This window comes from Eubalaena glacialis, chromosome 3 (assembly GCF_028564815.1).
Source record: "Eubalaena glacialis isolate mEubGla1 chromosome 3, mEubGla1.1.hap2.+ XY, whole genome shotgun sequence".
Taxonomy (NCBI): domain Eukaryota; kingdom Metazoa; phylum Chordata; class Mammalia; order Artiodactyla; family Balaenidae; genus Eubalaena; species Eubalaena glacialis.
Window position 1 is genome coordinate 53,579,010 of NC_083718.1, and position 18,031 is coordinate 53,597,040.

The following is an 18,031-nucleotide window of genomic DNA, read 5'->3' on the forward strand; positions in this document are numbered from 1 at the left end:
AGGATGGACGGAGTCCCAGGATGTAGTAAGGAGTCCACTCCAGCCCCAGGAGCCCCTCCCCTGGAGACGGGAAACCTTGGAAACTGCAGCCTCACTTGCCCCAGTTTAGGGCCAACACCAAGCGGGAATCATTGAAGCTTCAAGAAGAATGAGGCAGGACTTCAAACAAGCTGAAAAAGAGGAATTCGGTGCTGAGAGGCCCAGGACGGAGTCTCCCAACCCCAATGCCCAAGGCTGTCCTCCCCCTGTGCTGGCAGATGAACCTGGACCCTGTGCATGTCTTCCTGTCTATGGAACATCCCTTTCCAGAAGCCCCAGGGAGGTTTGCTGCAGCAACTGGTTTTCCTGGACAAGGAACAAGGTGGGAGGGGGGGGTGCAGGGGGCTGGAAGAGCCCATGGATGGCAGCTCCCTATCCTGCCCCCTCCCAAGTTGGACGGTTCAGGCTGCGGGGTGGCTGGAATAGCCCTTCAGGGCCCTCATCCTGGCCCAGAAGTAGGTGTACACAGCCAGCAGGCCCATGAAGGACAGGGAGGAGAGCCTCACACAGAGGCTGATGTCCAGGTGGGAGAAGTTCCCTTCCAGCACCTGCAGCCACTGGCTCCGGCCCTGCCTGGCCCTGGCCTCTGGCTCCCCGTCAGGGATGCTGGCCAGCTGCTTGGAGCTGCGGCCCACTCGCCTCAGCTCTGAAGGGCCTCTGGGGAGGTTCTTCCCAGCCAGGAATTCAGCCAACAACATGGCTCCTGTGTCTCGCCTGCTCAAGCGTTGCCGCCCTTTTGGCTGCTCCAACTTATCCCTCTGAAGCTCCGCTATGTGCTCAGGAGCTTCCTGGTCTGGCTCATCTCTGGCCATGCTAAGGCCAGCCTGCGTCTCCTGGGGGTGACTTGCCCCAGGTCCCTCTGCTGGAACATCTGGGATGGTGGTTCCAGGGGACATTGTCCCTGGGCCCACCATGATCTCAGCCTTCTCAGGGCCCAGAGTAAAACTGCTGGTCGCCAGCTCCAGCTCCACCTGCCTTGGGGGGACTGCCATCCTCTATGTACCCCTCCGGGGGCCCAGGTCTGCTGAAGGAAGGTCTAGGACGATCTTGCTCGGGGAGAAGTGGGTCTTCAAGAAGTTGAGGGCGTTGTCCATGTCCCACACGGGCGCACCCTGGAGTTCACTGTGGCAGGCGGAACAGAGCTCACGGGGCGGCCACTGCACCTTGGGGAACTGGGGGTCCTCACTGGGGGCACCTGGGGAGGGAAGCACACACAGGCTGCCCGTGACACACTGGCCACCCGGAAGCCCAGACCGCATTCTTCCATTCAGAATGCCAGCTCCCTCATCTGCAAAAAGGGGGCACTGCTGCCCTGGGAAAGGATGGGCACGAGAGAGGGCAGATGAAAGACCTAGCACAGGGCCTGGCCCACCGCAGAGCCCAACACTGGTGCCTCGCTGGGAGAGGACGTTCCCACCCTCCCCCGCCCCCAGAACTCCACAGCTTCCCTTCCAGTCACTTCCCCGTGTTAACCCACTGTCTCTCTTTGTCAACTTCACTGCTGGTTTGTACCCTTGGACCAGACATGAGAAAGGGCAAGACGACTCAGAACGATCTGTCTTGCAGACTTTGGTTGGTCCACTAGTATGTATCTTCTTTGCATTTTTCTAAAATTTCCCAGGTTTTATGCAAGTGAAGATACATTCTTTCTGTAATCAAAGGGAAAATGTTTTTAAAGCAAGAGTTCAAGGCACATGGTAGTTACGAGGCATTCTCCTTTACACCCTGCGGCCCTCTGGGGTAGGTAGGAGTTAGTGGAATTTCTTCCTCAGGTGGGCCCCAAGGGGTGGGGTGTGGGGAGGCCTAGGGGCCTGGATGGGGAAAAGGACACTCAGGAGAGAGTCAGGAAGTTGCCCTTCCCACCAGGCTACTGGGACCCCAAGCAGGGCTAGCACTGTGGGCAGAGCCCCAGGCTGAGCCCGAGGGCCTGCCACCGGTTCCTCTTCCAGTGTCACCTGGGGAATGGCAATCAGCCCATCTCTCTTAGAGGAGGCACCTCCCCTAAAGGGTTTAATAGGAAAAAAAAGTTGCTGGTCAGAATGAAGCAGCAGCAGCAGTAAGTGATGTAAAAATCAGAAGGATTATTTTGGGGAGGGAGCAACATGGAGATTCCAAGGGTCCAGTGAGCAGTAATAGTGATCAGGCCTTGCAAAGTGGGCACTCCATTTGCACCTGCTCATTATTGTTACTAGTTGATCTGAAAGGACCCCCCCCCCCCCAACCCAGAGAGAGTAGGACACTGCCTTCCTTTCGGCCTTCCTCTCAGGGAGAAGCATGGGCTCCTGGCCCTCCAGCAGCAGCTGGGCCCCCAGAGAAGCCAGGAGCCTGCAGGTCATGAGGCTGGAGGGTCAAATGAGCATTTGGTGGCAGGGGCGGGGCAGGGGCAGGGAGAGAAGCCGGGGTGGGAGGAGAGAGGGGCACGTGTCTTCTGTTGAAGTCCACCAGGAGGTCCCAGGAGACGCAGACCAAGTGCAGCCGCCTGCACAGCCACCTGCTCCACGGGCTCCTTTGACCTTGGCCCCGCCCCAGGCCTCATCCCCCACCTCCCGCCCCTGGGAGGTCTGTCCCAGCCAAACGCACTTCCTCTCTCCCCACAGACAAGCCCAGGCTCCGTCCACAGGTGGCTCCCTCCCCAGCCACCAGCTTCTGGTCACCCCTGGAGTTTAATGCTTTTGCCTGTTGGACCCATCTGACTCCTGTGCACGGGGAATAGAAAACACTGTAAATGAGGTATATTCAGAAGACAAGGCCTCCCCCGTGAGAATCGGTCCCTGGTTTTTCTAGGAAGGACCAGGATTTTCTCTTCAAGTACATTTTATCGTTATACCCCTCCCAGGGCAGGGAGAGGCCCAGCTCTCTCCTCTCTGTTGGTTTGAGTAAGGGGCCAAGAGCCAGAAAGCAGGACATGCGAGGCAGGAAAGGGACCCCAACAGGCCAGAGGGAGGGGCTTTGGTGTGGGCGAGAGAGTGAGCAATGGCATCGGAAGACCAGGGTCTCACGGTGCCAAAGCCTGAGTTTCCTCATCTAGAAAATAGGTCTAATGATACTGACGTACATCAGCAGGGCTGGCAGAGCATGTGAAAGGGCTCTGGGTGCTGAGAAGCACCGTGAAACACGGGGTGTAACCTAGAGGACAATGAAGGTCCCGTCTCCTGCCTCTGGTCCCAGACTCCAAAGCTCCCCCGCCTCATCCTCCCTCTGCAGGTGACTCCAGCCTTGGAGGCAGCCCTTCCTTACCTGCGAGGCGAGCGTTGACCTTGTTGTGGCTAGACCAGAACCAGAGGACGGAGCTGTTCAGATTCCCCACCTGGTGCATGGAGGCAGTGGCCATCTGCTCGAAGTGGCCAGCGCAGCCTCGGCAGCCAAAGAAGAAGCGAACGTAGCCCCGGATGGCCTGGAGGACCTCCTGGGCCTTGGCTACAGGGGAGAGGAGACTCCAGTCACAGGGGCCCTTCCGGCTGCCTGCCCCTGCTGGCCACACGACCGTTCCCATCACAGGCCCACCGTGGTCGCCTCTGCACGGGGAACACACACCCCAGCCCACCTGGTGAGGGGCCCAGGTCTCCCTGTCCACTTCACCTCCCAGGGGTCATGTTAGAGTTGACCCCATCTCCTCCCAAACTCGTAAACCTCAGTCTCCCCTGTCTGTCTCTTATCCAGGCCCTCATCACTTACGGACACTCAGGATAAAGTCCAAACGCATTGTCAGGACACTCAGGCTCTTAGAGATGTGGCTGGAGAGGAAGGCAGGGGCCAGAGTGCCCATCACCCGTCCCATGGGCCCCTACTCTGCCCCTCCTGCTTTAGGCTTCCTGTTCCAACTCGCTCCCCATCGTGCCGTGCTGCATCCAGAGCCCATCCCGATCTGGCCCTGAACGCTCCCTAATTTGTCTCCATTTCTCCCCAGCCCCCTCACTTCCTCCCACTGGGCTCTCTGGCCTGGCAACAGCACAGGCTCTGAATACCACCCCTCTTCTTGCTCTGACATGGGCTCCTCCCTGAAGATACCACTGCTCCCCCAAACCCACCCCCCTTAAACCCCTCTGTCTTCCACACTCAGGGCTGGAGGTGGCGGAAGTACCCTCCCTGCTGCTGGTTGCTTCCAAACTCTCTCTCCTTCCTGCTGCGAAACCCCCAGCCCTTTAAAAGCTCCATCTCCGAGTCTGACCCCTCCATCCACTGGGACTTCAGCACCCTGCTCTCTGTCCCACTTACCGCCACTGCCCGTGCCCTCGGTTCTGGCAACGTCAGTGCCCACGCCAAGCTGTGCCTTGCCTCTCACCTCCTCAGCCCCCTCAGCTCCTGCTTCCACCCCTGTCACCCACTCACCACCTGCCCTGCAGCTGTCCTCGCCTCCTCCGCCTGCCTCATGCTCTAGACCTCACCCCTCTAGCCTCCTCCAAGATTTCACTCCTGGGAATATTTTCTTGTGTTATGGCATCATCAATTTCTCCCTTGTATGGGCTCCTTCCGACAAGAAAAAAGAACTACAACGAAGAAACTCCTTCTCTGACCCCAGTCACACCCCAATCACTCCCGCATTACCTCCAACTTCTTCCCGACTCTTCTCTCTTCAGCCCAACCCAACCAGGCCTTTCTCTCCACTAATCCACTGAAACAGCTCTTGCCAGCGAGGTCCTCGCCTCACCCCACCTCCCCACTCGGCTGGCTATGTCCTCGCTCTTGAAACTCTTTATGTTGGGGGACCTCTTGAAATTGCATTGGCCACTCCTTCTTAGTCTCCTTTGTTGGCCCCTGCTTCCCTAGCAGAGGTCTGGATGCTGAATGCCCCAGAGCTCAGGCCTCAGCACTCTTCTCTGCCCACCCACTAATGGGCTCCTCCAGTCCTTAACTACCGTCTATATGCTAATGACCACAAGATTTGTATCTCTATCCTGGACCTCCCCCCAGAACTGCAGACTCAACTGTCTACATCTCCATTCAGAGATCCAATAGGCACAGACCACTAAGTGTACCCTCCCCCATCTACTCCCTCCCCGCCCTGAGCCTTCCCATTTCTCGGCTCATAGGACCGTCATCTACCTGACGTTCAGGCCCGACAAGTCCACGGTCCAACCAAAGTCCTTGATCCTGCATAGTCTTCACCCAATCCATCACTGAGTCCTATCAGCTCTACCTTTAAAATATTCCCAAACCTGCCCACTTCTTCTTCCACGTGCACACCTACAACTCTAGTCTAGGCCACCACGTCTCCTGGACAAGTTCCACAACTTCCTAATTGGCTGCTCTGCCTCCCCCTTGCCCTGCTGTAGCCCACCCTCCACCTAGTAATCGCTCTAAAGCACCGATCGTGTGCATCACTCCCCTGCTTAAGGTCCCTAGTAGATTCTCATAATGCAGAGACTGAAATCTACCTCCCTTCCTCACCAGGACCTCCAAGTGCCCACCTCCTCTCCTGCTTCCCCCACTCCCAGGCTCTGCCACACTGGCCTCCTTTTGGTGCTGCACACACACCAGACTTGTTCCCTGCACTTACTAGTCTTTGACCTGTGTTATGGGCTGAACTGTGTCCTCTAAAATTCTTATGTTGAAGTCCTAACCCTGAGTCCTTCAGAATGTGACTGTATTTGGACACAGCGTCTTTAAAGAGATGATTAAGTGAGAATGACATCACTGGGGTACATCCTAATCCAATACGACTGGTGTCCTTGTAAGAAGAGGAAATTGGACGCAGCCAGGAACACACCCACTGAGGACCATGGGAAGACCCAGGGAGAAGATGGCCATCTACAAAACCAAGGAGAGGCCTCAGCAGAACCAACCCTGCCAACGTCTTCATCATGGACTTCCAGCCTCCAGAACTGTAAGAAGATACGTTTCTGTTGTTTAAGCCACCCAGTGTGGAGCACCTTGTTATGGCAGCCTGAGCAGACAGCCCGGGAGGCTCTCATCCCAGATGTCCCACCGCTGCTTCCCTCTCACCAACCAGGTCTCAGCACAGGGGCCCCTCCTCCGAGAAGCCTCCCCCAGCCAGACACCCTGTCTAAACACAGCATCCCCTCCCCAGCCCCTCTCCCCCACCGCCTGGCTCTGTCTTCTTCACTGACTCACCATCACACCTGAAATGATCTGTGTGTTTACTGTCTGTCTCCTGCCACTGGACTACTGTCCCCTTGAGGCAGGGACGTCTCGCTGCATGCACTGTTGTACCCCACCCCTAGAGCAGGGCCCGGCTCTTTGGAGACGCTCTGTAAATCCGGGCTGACAGGCTGGCTGGCTGTCCGCACGCCCTGTAGCTCCCCCAGTTCCCTCTGCCTCTGCGCAGGCCATCTCCTCTGTCCGGGACTCCTGTCCATCATTCCCCCTCACTTACCTCCTCCCGCCCTTCCCTACCGCGTGGAGCGTTCCCTCTCTTCCACCCGCACATCCTGCTCTCCCCCTGGGCCCTGGCAGGCTGCACGGCAGCCCTGAGCCCACCTGTCTCACAGTCCACTGGGAGCAGGGACTGCCTCTTCCTCCTTTGTGTCCTCCAGGCTGGGCCAGGGCCTGGCGTCAGCCTGGCCCCTCAGTGAGCTAGATGCCCACCCGTTCAGTGGTTGTGGGGCAGTGTGGGTCGTGGAGAGCAGCTGCACGGTTTGGGGATGAAACAGGGCAAAGGGGGAAAAGTACTTCCCCAGGTTCCCCTAGAAAATGATTTTTCAGTGGGAAGTGCAGTAAAATTGTTCAGAGTCTACGGTATCAGCCGCATAAATTGTGAAATAGACATAGTTTTTTTCTTTATGGGAGTATAAAAAATAGAACCAGAACTCTCTCGTGAAGACTAAAAATAAATCAGGCTTATGGCTACAAGAAAGTCAGGGAGCAGCCTCACGCCGGTTTGTGGGGCACCACCTCGGGGGCAGCGGGCAGGACTGAGTGGCTACTCCAGGCCCTCCCCGCTCTGGTTCCAAGCTGCAAACGCGGACTCCCCTAAGTTCAGGCCTGCAGCAGGGAGCCAGCGGAGGGCAGGACGGGGCCGGCTGAGGCACAAGGGGTGCACAGGCCCAGACTCACCTGTTTCTCGTGAGTGCTCTACATGTTGCCGAGATGCCTCCACGGTCAGGAAGTGGAAGACGACCCACAGGGAGCAGGGAAAGCCGCGGAAATGCGGCTGGCTCCCTTGGCAGCCTACCCAGTTCACCTTGTCGGCAATCACAGTGCCCTAACGGACACATACGAGCATGAATGCATATGTGGAGAAGAAAAAGGAGTTGGCGTGGGAAGTGGGGAGAGCAACTTGCAGAAGACTCCAGGTCAGCACAGAGCCCCAGAACAAGTGGTCCCTTTCTCAGTTTATCACCTTGAAGGTGGCATTTCCCTTCCACTGGCGACACCCATCAAAGGAGCAGGAGGTCTGAGAACCCGTGACACAGACCAGGTCACATCGTTACTCTAGCCTTAGCCTCCCCTCTGTAGAACGAGGGGGGTCATCTCTAAGGTCCCGTCAAGCTTTGACACCCCACACGTCTGTGAGGTTCTGCACCTCTCCTGGCTGACGTGCCCACCTTTGCGAACAGTGGTGAGAGCGGGAGCCCAGAAAGCTGCCCCTGGACAGAAGCGGTGCTGAGGAGCACAGCATGCCAGGAAGCAGCAGAGGGCTGGAATTACAAGCTCTCTCACCACCGGGGTCTCACAACTGGTTCTAAATCTCAGCCCAACCACCTAACTGGCTGTATGATCTTAGACAACTTACTTGACCTCTGTTTCTTCATCTGCTAAATGGGGATAATATCTGCCTTCCACTCATGCTGTGGGGATTAAATGAGGTCTGTACAGAGAGAGCTCAATAAACAGCAGTTTACTCGCTCCTAATGGAAGGACCCGACCACGATCACTGCCTCCTTCCTGAGTGCAGGTCGGTGACAGAGGTCAGAAGTGACAGGGTGAAGCCCTTCCACTCCCATAGATATCGAGCATGAGGTGGAGATCCTCCTTAGCCCTCCCACACTCACCTCCTTTCTGCTGTCCAGGGCAGTTTTAAAGAAACCGTAGGGAATTTTCTTTCTCTGCTGCTTCTTGAGCCAGTCATTCATGGAATGCAGGAAGTTCTGGACCGGGGGCTGGCCAGGGAAGTACTATGGGAGCGATAAGGGGAGAGTGAGAAAGAATTCCCCCCGAGTTCCGCAGTCCTGGGGAAGGCCAGGGGCCAGGCTGAAGTGGGCCGAGGCAGTTTTTTAGAATGTTCCAAGACCACCAGGAAAACATCCTGCCTAACACCCACATGTGGGCTCCTCACTACCTTTGCTCTGGGGCACCTGCGAAGGCGAGGGGGAGGGGTGGGCAGAGGCGCTCAGTGGGACCAGGCCCTCAAGGCCGCCCCCTCTCCAGGCTGCAGGCTCCGGTTCTGAGCCGAGCACACGCTCACTGGGAGGAAGGCTGAGCACCTTCCTGTGTCGCTGCCCAGGGCTGCTGGGACCCCTGGGCCACACGGGCCTCTGTTCAGCTCATCTTCTGATAGAGCAGCTGACTCGCTAACTGACCAGCTGGGCGAGGCTGGCAAATGGCCTTTCATTTGTATTCCACGGGCTGCCAGTGGGGACAAGGCAGTGCAGGGGCTTGAGCCGAGATCCAAATCTTGATGGGAACTCCCAACAGTCTCTGAGGAGCATGAAAAGCCACTCTGACAATAAGTCAACTCAAATCGGATTAGTATCAGCGCTTTAAAACCACAAGGACTCCAGGGAGGAGGATGGATGCCTGTGTGTGCGCACGCACGAACACACCCAGGGTGGGGGAAGGAGGGAGAGAGAGAGAGGGCTGCAGTAGCAGAGCAGGTCATATAAACCACGAAGAGGCAGGTCGAGAGGGCAACACAGAGAAACTCAAGAGGAGAAACAGCAAAGAAAAACATTGGTGAGAAGAAGGGTGCTGGAGACAGGAATGATCCCTAAACAGAAAAACCTGCCAAGGGACCCAGTCCTCTGAGAAAGTCATGGCGTATTCTTATCTCCAGGCTGGACACTGTCCCCCAGCAGGAGAAGTGGCCGGAAAGAATCCTGTACTTTGACACGCTCCCTCTTGGTCAGCTCACACGGGCCTCTGGGCTCTCGACACAAATTTACAGCTTCAAGTCAGCGTTTCTCACTGACCTTCACCCATCGTCCTGACTTGGAAGGATGACGCCCTCTAAGGCCACGGTGTCAGGAGGAAGGATGAATTAGGGGCTCTGGACTACAGGGAGTCACCCTGCGCCGGGAGCAGGGAAACCCTGGTGACCACACGCCACCCAGTGGCCAGTCCTGCCAGCCGCTTCCGTGAGGGAGCAGGGAGATCCCGGGCTGGGCCGCAGGGCAGTGCCTCCCGACTGGCCATACTCACAGCTGACAGGTCCCTAAGGCTGAGCAGGCAGAGTGAGCTCTCCTCACCCAGCCTTTCAGAGCTCCACGCACGCACATAGTGCATAAGGGTGTACGTGCATAAGGGTGTGGGTTAGATGAGACTAGGCGCAAATCTCAGCTCAGCCACTCACTGGCTGGAGGACCTTGGGCAAGGTGCTTTACCCCTCTGGGCCTCCATTCCCCTCTCTGTGATGGGATAATGCTAGTACCCACCCCGTGGAGATTGTTCTGAGAAATGCAGATAAGCTAAAACACGAAGGAGTACCTTGCAGAGTCTGACACCTTGTCAGAGCTCAAGAAACGGTAGCTGCTACTACTACTGCTACTCAGGATAAAGCTACCCAGGCAAGGGTAGGGCCAGAATACTCTGCAGTCTCCAGGGGCTGTGCTGCACAGCAGATGCCCCTGAGCCCGTGCCCCCCAGCCCTCCACTTTCCTCTCTGAGGGCCCTGGCTTCTGGCAGGGAGGACTCCTTCACTCCAAACTCAGTTCCAGCATTGCTGAGGGCAGAAGCTTGGCGGGCACCACGGAGAGGGTGCTGCTTAAGCCTCTGCCCCGCTCAGGCATTTCCTGGGTCTCATTCTTTTCCCTCACACTGGCTGCAACAGTCCCACTGGGAGCCAAACCCAAACCAGCTTTGAGTCCAGCTGAGAGATGCAAGCAGCACACAATAAACAATTCCCCTGGGATGAGTTCTTCAGAGTGGATTGGACTGGCGGGGGGGTACGGGGACCCCCTCTCTGCTTCCTGGGGCCCCGCCTCATGCGTCAGGCAGGAAGACAGCACACAGAACTACTCGAGGACTTTTCCCCTCTGATTCTCTGGGCCAGCCACCCTGGGCCTCAGCAACTTGAGGACCAAGCGGCTCACAGAGCCTCTGAGGAAAGGCTCTATTATCAGATTGGGCTGAAGAACAGGGGCCCAGTCTGCGTGGAACATCTGAGAGGGGCTGAAAGCTGTCTTGCCTTAGATGGGAACAGCACTGTGACAAGCACTTGCCACCTCACAGGGTCCTCGGTGTGACCACAGATGCCCGTCACTAAGCCACGGGGACCAGAAGGCCAGGACTGGTGAGGAGGGAAGAGGGCTAGGCTGGCGGCAGTTCCCGAGGGAGAGGCGCAGACCACCCCCAGAGGTAGTCCCAGCGGCCCGCAGACCTGCGCCAGAAGGAGGGGCTCAGACCTGGCTCCCGGGGGGCCGAGGGTGGCTGAGTCAGCAGTCAGCCTCTGAGGGAGACCGGAGCCCGCATCTGACTCAGCAAGTCCTCGGCAGCCAGAGCCTCGGGATGTAAGTAGGGCAGCACTGGCGGTGGACCTGCAGCCGCAGAGAAGGATGCAGGGAGGGAGGAGGCGGCAGGTGCAGAGGGAAGAGGCAGCCCGCATCTCACCTTCAGAGACGAGCAAGGAGCATGGCAGAGAAAGGGCACAGGCTCTAAAGCTGGGACCCCAGTTCAAATCCTGGCCATGACATCACCTAACAGGAGGCCTAAGGCACATCACTTGAGCGACCTGTACTTCTTAAATGGGGGTAGCACTTGCCACCCTGCGGCGAGATTAAGAGGATTAAATGCCTGACACACATCAGGTCCTCAGGAAGTAGGAGCTACACTTCGAGGAGTAGCCATGCTGGCAGGAAACGACAAAGGAATAAGGAAGGCACGGCTAAGGCCAGGGAGCTGCGTCAGACTTTGGCCAGAGTCTGGGAGGGAAAAGAGGAGATTCAGAAAAGCCTCCTTTCCTTCACTGGGGTCCACAGGTCCTGCTTTCCCAGTGACCACGGCAGGGAGTGAGAGGCCACACTCCAGGCTCGGCCTGAGGTGGAGGACTCAGGCAGGCAGAGCTGGCTGGGAATATCCCCAGGGCATGAGGCCCTGGGTTCCGCCCACCCCCCTGCACAGGGTGGGGTTGGGGAAGGGGGTTGTCCCTGGTGGTACGGGGCTGACGGGAGGAGGGCGCAGACCGCAGGGTAGCAGCCCATGGTAGACTGGGACAGCCGCGGGTCCAGGTGTCCAGCCCGACCACGAGCTCCTGAGGGAGGGGCTGGCCCGGCACCTGCTTCAGGGATGCGCACTGATCCCGTGTGGTGTGGGGCTGCCGCACAAGGGAGGGCAGGGCCCTGCTCACCTGGGCCAGCACCGACATGAACTTTTTCAGGGCCACCAGGCGCTGCCCCTCCAGGACAGCGAACTTGGCCACTTCTACCCGGAAGATGTAGTGCAGTGCAGATTCCAGGTCAGCCATGTAGATCTTGGAGCTGAGGACCCAGAGGGAGCCAGAGAGAGAAAAGGGTATTAACCATGGGGCAGGGGCTGGGGAGGAGCACCCAGGGCCAAAGGGAGAGAAGAGGAGGCACTACTGATGGTCACAGAGTCCTGTGAGTTAGCACTTGGGGTTGGGGAGGGAAGGATTGGGAGTTTGGGGTTAAAAGATGCAAACTATTATACATAGGATGGATAAACAACAAGGTCCTACTGCATAGCAGAGGGAACTATATTCAATATCCTGTGATAGACCATAATGCAAAAGAATGTCTGTCTGTGTATAACTGAGTCACTCTGCTGTACAGCAGAGATTGGCACAGCACTGTAAATCGACTATACTTCAGTAAAAATAAAATAAAATAAAATAAATAAGTTAGCACTTGGCTCTGCCAGTAACTACCTGTGTGACCTTGGGCGAATTACTTAACTTCTCTGAGCCTCAATTCCTTATCTGTAAGATGGGGATAGTAGTAACTTGCTCACAAGTAGGTTGCTGAGAGGATTAAACAAAAGCACAAATGTAAAACTCTCAGCAGCTCCTGGCACAGAGTAGGGTTCCTCCTCTGCAGGTCCAGGGCCAGCCTCTCCCATCACTCACTAAAGGTGTTTTTATCAGGCCACTAGTAGAAGGTTGAGCTTCATTCTCTGTTCTGAACAAAGATCCCTAGGGACAGACAAGTAGACCAACAGGGGCGCACCCACACAACATGGCTCGAGAAGCTGGGTGCTCTTTGAAAGACCAAGGGTTTGGCTGCCCGCCAAGGCTGAGAATGGGGTTGGGGAGAAGGGGAAGTGGGGTTTACATTTATTTTGGCTGACGTCCTTGCAGCTGCCAGACCCTGAGCATCAGAGCTCCATCTCCCACCTCTCGGGCTGACCCCAGCCCTGGGGGAAGGGTTGCAGGCTCGAAGCTGGCTGCTCACCCCGTGCCCATCACGCTCTTGTGGGATCTGGGCTCAGGGTCCTGAGGGAAGGGCTGCTTCTCTACCCCTGCCTCCTGACCCCTAGATTCTTGCCTCCTTCTATGGTGGGCTAGCTCTGGGAGCTTGGGCAACTCAACCCGCCTCTCCGGCCTCAGTGATCTCACCTGTAAAATGGACTCCTGCCCCACCTGCCTCCTGAGGTGGTGGGAAGCCAACAAGGTCAGCTGACGGGGTGAGCACTGTGGCCACCTGCGCTTTACCCTCGTGCCAAAGTCCCCTCCCTCTGCTCCACTTCCGTGTCCTGGGGCCTCAGTTTACCTCTCCGTTCCTGTGTTCTGCTTCAAGGAGTGGCCCCCTGACTAAAGGAGATAATGGACGCAAGTACCCAGCAGAGTCTGGCACATAAGACTAGAAGTGTTAGCCATAATAGCAATTTGAATGATCTGAATAATCATAATTTGAATGATTATAATGAGCATTCCCACCTCTTACTTTCTCTTTCCTTCCCACCTGATTTACTAAAAACCTCTCCACTAGCACTTTCCACCCTTAGAGTCTCTCATGTTGGGATGCAAAATCCTTCCCGAAATCCAGTGACCCTGCCCCCAGTTCTCTCGTGCAGCCCCCTTGTGGAAGCCGCCCTCTGGACTCAGCTCTGAGCTTCCTGGTCAGCCATTTCCATGTGGTACCATGCTGGGGGCCAGAGCAAGAGGTCTACGGCCCCATCTCCCTGCCCAACAAGCAGAAATTCTACCACCAGGGCAGAGCCAAGGAGCCTCAGAGAGAACAGTTACCTCATGCTTACAACTGTGCACGATGACACTGGCTATCTTGAAAAGCAGTGAGCTCCCTGACACCAGAGGCATTCAACTGAGGTCGAGTGCCTTCCTAGAAGGGATGCTGCGAAGGGACTGTAAACTCTGGGCAGGGCTTGCATCTGCCCTGCACAATCGGTATTTATGGTGCCTAGCACATAGCAGGTACTCAAAAATCTGTGCTGAAGCAATAAATGCTTGGGTGGGAAGTTGTTTTGGAGGCTGCAGATTATCCTTCCAAGCTGATTCTACTTGGTCTTGAATAGAGTTAAGCTTAAGGAATGTGGGCATCGGAAAGTATGCGTTCCATCATGAAGAATACAGTCAGCAGACGCTGCCGCCTCTGCACATTTAAGACTCTCCTGTGCGTGGCCAGCGGCCGGGGGCCCCCATAGGCCAAGGCCAGCCCTCGGGGGGTCTGGGCTCAGGATGACACGTGCCAAGCTTGTGACAAGGAACAGAGTGCAGAAGGAAGGGGGGTGTCTGTGATGAGAAGAGAGGGTGGGGAAGGGAAGGGATGAGGAGGACCAGGCATGGCCTTACGGATCTGCAACTTTCCACATGGTAGGGGTTATGGTGCTAGAGGTGTTCGGCGCAGCCGTGGTGTAGACAGCCTCGCTGGTGTCCCTGGAGAACCTCCGCAGGTACATGGTGTAGAAGAACCTGGATTCCATAAGCCTGTGAGGGAAGGGAACCGTGGGGGAGAGGCAGTGAGCACGGAGGAACAAAACCCCAGAGCTAACTCGCGGCAGGAGAGGAGGCGGGTGGCTCACCTGGCAGGAATGCTTATTCAGAAATACTTGAACCTGGTTCGGTCTTATCCTCAGTGAGGTAAAAACTGGGGCACCCCTGCCTCACGTTAACCTTTCTATTCACTGCTCACGCTGTGGAAAGCCTCTCTGACACCAGTCTGAAGTCAAAATCCCACCTGGAAAAGCGGCTGGGCCCGTGAATTCCTCAACCTGCCTCGGAGAGGTGGGGAGACAGGGCACCTTAGGGAGGAGGAGGGCCCTCTGGGGACAGTGCTCCTTCTGGCCACGGACTGGATGGTGGGTTTGACGACCCTCCCCAGAGACCAAAGCTACAAAGTGCCACATGGCCTCAGGGAACCTCACAAGCTTGCTCCAAGGTACCAGAGGTGACATTACTCCCCAAGGAGGTCAAGGGAGTTTGATACATGATTTTTAAAAAATAGCAGCAACGACCCCAAACCACGAAAATTCTGACAATCCTTTTGATCTCTCTCTCGTCTCATAAAGCGGAGTCCTCAAGGGCAGGCGGCGCCTCCTGGTCAAGGCCCCTGGAGGGAGGGATGTGAAGACCAGCAGCGTGATGGGACACCCCAGGGGACCTGGCACCGGGAAGCACTGCTTTCCACTCCACTGTCCCGGCCCAATGTTTACCGACAAGCAGATGGCTCAGAAGCAGCGTCATCACAAACAATTTTCCCCTCCACCAACTCCGAGAGAGGAAACAATGCCTCTGCTCCCCACCAGGACTGGCACTTCCTGCCCCTCCCTGTCCCCGCGGCCATCGTGCTGCCCCCCCCGCCCCCCGCCGGCGCTCTCTGACAAGGCCTGGCCCAGTGCTGCCAGGTGACTGGGGCCGGGTGAGGGCGGGTGGCCGCGCTGCCCAGCCCTGGTGCTGGATGGCACTAATGGCCCTGAGGAGCGGCTCGCTGGACATCTCAGGCCAGCCTTGGTCTCCCTGGCCCTCGCACTCCTGCCTGCAGGGCCGGGTGGACATCAATCATCTGCCCAGGGAGGGCACTGAGGCACCATCTGGCGCCATTCAGCAGCGGGAGCCTGACAGAGGGGCTACGGCTGGCCTGATTGTTCTCTCTTGGCATTTCGGAACCGGCTATTGTCTGGCTCCTAATTAACTTTTCTGCAATTAGAAAACCAAAGGGAGGGAGGGTCAGGCGTATCTGAGTGCTTGCCAGGCCTGCAGACTGCGGAGTCTGTCTGTGAAGAGAGGAGGATGGGGAATAGGGCCAGGGCCGCGGTGGGGATGGGGCAGAAGCGCCAACGCTGGGTGCTGAGTGCGCCGGGGACCTGAGGCTGAACTACTGAGCTGGGGGCAGCGTTCTGGGCCTGGACTCCTGGCTGTAGCATGCCCACCACCCCACCCACCATAGGCAGATATCTGCTTCTCCTGCAGAGGGTGCCCATGGACTCCTCAGAAGACTCACAGGAGAAAGAACCTGTCAGGCCCTGTGAAAGGCTGGCAGCCTCTCGAGGCAGGAGAAAGGAGGAGAACAGGGAGCGGGGAGAGAGGGGGCAGAGAGACACTCACACGGGGACCCGGAAGAAAGAGTCATTCCGAAACAGCAGGTAGCACGATGGGAAGTCGGTGACACCAAACTTGTTCACCACGTCATGCTGTGTGTTCAGGGCCCTGTGCACCGCTACGCCCCGGCGCTGGGACAGGTCCAGAGTCACCTGCAGAGACAGTGAGACACTTGCAGGGGTAGGCCAAGCCACTGGACAGAGGGAAGGCCTGGGCAGGCACCTGGGTGGCAGCTGTGCTCTAGCCAGACTTGAAACCTTTCCAAGAGTAGACTATCATGACGAGTGAGAGTCTCCTGCCGCCAACCACGTCTGCCCCGCTGTAAGGAGTGCAAACGCTGCCTGCTCGGAATGGTGCGGACCACACATCTTGAATCTTTGAGGACAGTTCCAATTTGATGTAATTTTCTTTCCAATGAGAACAATTTGCAAAAGGCATAAAAAGATGTGGTTTCCAAAATTCAAAAACACACATGCACCCCAATGTTCACTGCAGCACTATTTACAATAGCCAGGTCATGGAAGCAACCTACATGCCCATCGACAGACAAATGGATAAAGAAGATGTGGTACATATACACAATGGAATATTACTCAGCCAGAAAAAGGAACGAAATTGGGTCATTTGTAGAGACGTGGATGGACCTAGAGACTGTCATACAGAGTGAAGTAAGTCAGAAAGAGAAAAACAAAAATTGTATATTAATGTATATATGTGGAATCTAGAAAAATGGTGCAGATGAACCTGTTTGCAAGGCAGAAATAGAGACACAGATGTAGAGAATAAACATATGGACGCCAAGCGGGGGAAGGGGAGGGTGGGATGAACTGGGAGATTGGGACTGACATATATACACTAATATGTATAAAATAGATAACTAATGAGAACCTACTGTATAGCACAGGGAACTCTACTCAGTGCTCTGTGGTGACCTAAATGGGAAGGAAATCCAAAAAAGAGGGGATATATGTATACATACAGCCGATTCACTTCGCTGTACAGCAGAAACTAACACAACATTGTAAAGCAACTATACCCCAATAAAAAAAAAAATTTAAAAAATGTATGTATCTGATATTTGGAAGAAAAAAAAAGTGGTTTCAGTTTTGTTCTGATATTTGTAAGACTTTCTGTCTATATTCCAAATCGGAAAAACATACTTAGACGCGATGATTTTATTTTTAGAAAGAATTAAGAAGGAGAAATATACTGTTACGTAATATTTATTGAATAGGTATTATGTTCTGTATATAGATTACTTCATTTAATCTTCAAAATAATACTCACTATGAAATAGGAACAATTACTAGGAGACCAAGCCAGGTGGTGCAGTATACCATGGCTGCTTGGGTTTAAATCCTGCCCCCTCAGACTAAACCTCTCCCTGACTCAACGTCCTTACTTGCAAAATTGTAATAACAATACCCACCTCCAAGGGCTGTTAAGAAGACTGAATGGGTTAATTTTATAAAAGTGCTTCTAACAATGACTAGTAGTTATGTACATAAGTATTTCTTTAAAAAATAAAACTCCTATCGTACAGTAGACGCAAAAACCGAAGCTCAGCAGTGAAATCATGTGATCAGGTCATACATGTAGCAAGCGCCTGAGCTGGGCTGTAAATCCCAGGTCGATCTGCCTCCAGAGCTGGGGCTCTTGGCCACTGTGCCCTCCTGCCTCTCAAACTAACCATCCCTGGGCACCTCTGCATGGACACGGGACCACTGCCCTTGGTTACTAGGGGAATGGGGGAGCGTAGGAGGAAGAGCTGATTCCAATGAACATTTATCAATCACCTGTACAGGCATGACCCCAGGCCTGGAATGGGACCAGAAGGGTCAGGTACTCCTTCAGCAAAGCTCCCTGCCCATCCCACCTCCATGCTTCCTCTCTTGGGGCTGAGAGGTCTGGAGACAGCTCGGAGCGTTCAACTGTGCTTGGTGAGTTTCAGGAGGAAAACCATTCAGAGTCAACAGTGGTGTTTAATTTCATCCCCTCTCTGTGTCCTTGCACTGCCTTGGAACTTCTCCCAGGCACCGGCCCGTCCCACCTCTGCATCTGGGAAAAGCCCCGTGGCCTGCGAAGTCCATGAGGCAGCGGTGGAACGCCAGACTCTCTGCATCAGGCCGGGGATGGACCTTTATAAAGCACGTACTCTGCCAGTTACTCATCCAGGTTCTTCCTCTAAACCGCCTCACTTGATGTTCCCAACCACACTCTGAAAAAAGGTAACTGTCACCACTTCAAAGGCAGGGAAACGAAGCTCAAGAAAGTTGAGTAACGTGATCACAGACATAGCACATAAGTGATGGAGTGGAGATTCCAACCCGCCTGATTCTGTTATCTGCTTCACCTGGGAAGGGAGCC

General features: G+C 55.5%; 1 protein-coding gene across 1 annotated transcript in view; it reads right to left on the reverse strand.

Annotated features, from left to right (window-relative positions):
• Positions 1–235: 235 nt before the first annotated feature.
• QSOX1 (quiescin sulfhydryl oxidase 1) overlaps positions 236–18,031 on the reverse strand; it is a 39,304-nt gene continuing 21,508 nt past the window's right edge. Inside the window, 7 exon segments of the mRNA XM_061183052.1 lie at positions 236–1,234; positions 3,277–3,456; positions 7,054–7,201; positions 7,992–8,114; positions 11,501–11,630; positions 13,919–14,053; positions 15,671–15,816. Coding sequence (XP_061039035.1) covers positions 441–1,234; positions 3,277–3,456; positions 7,054–7,201; positions 7,992–8,114; positions 11,501–11,630; positions 13,919–14,053; positions 15,671–15,816 — 1,656 coding nt within the window. The 3' untranslated portion in view covers positions 236–440.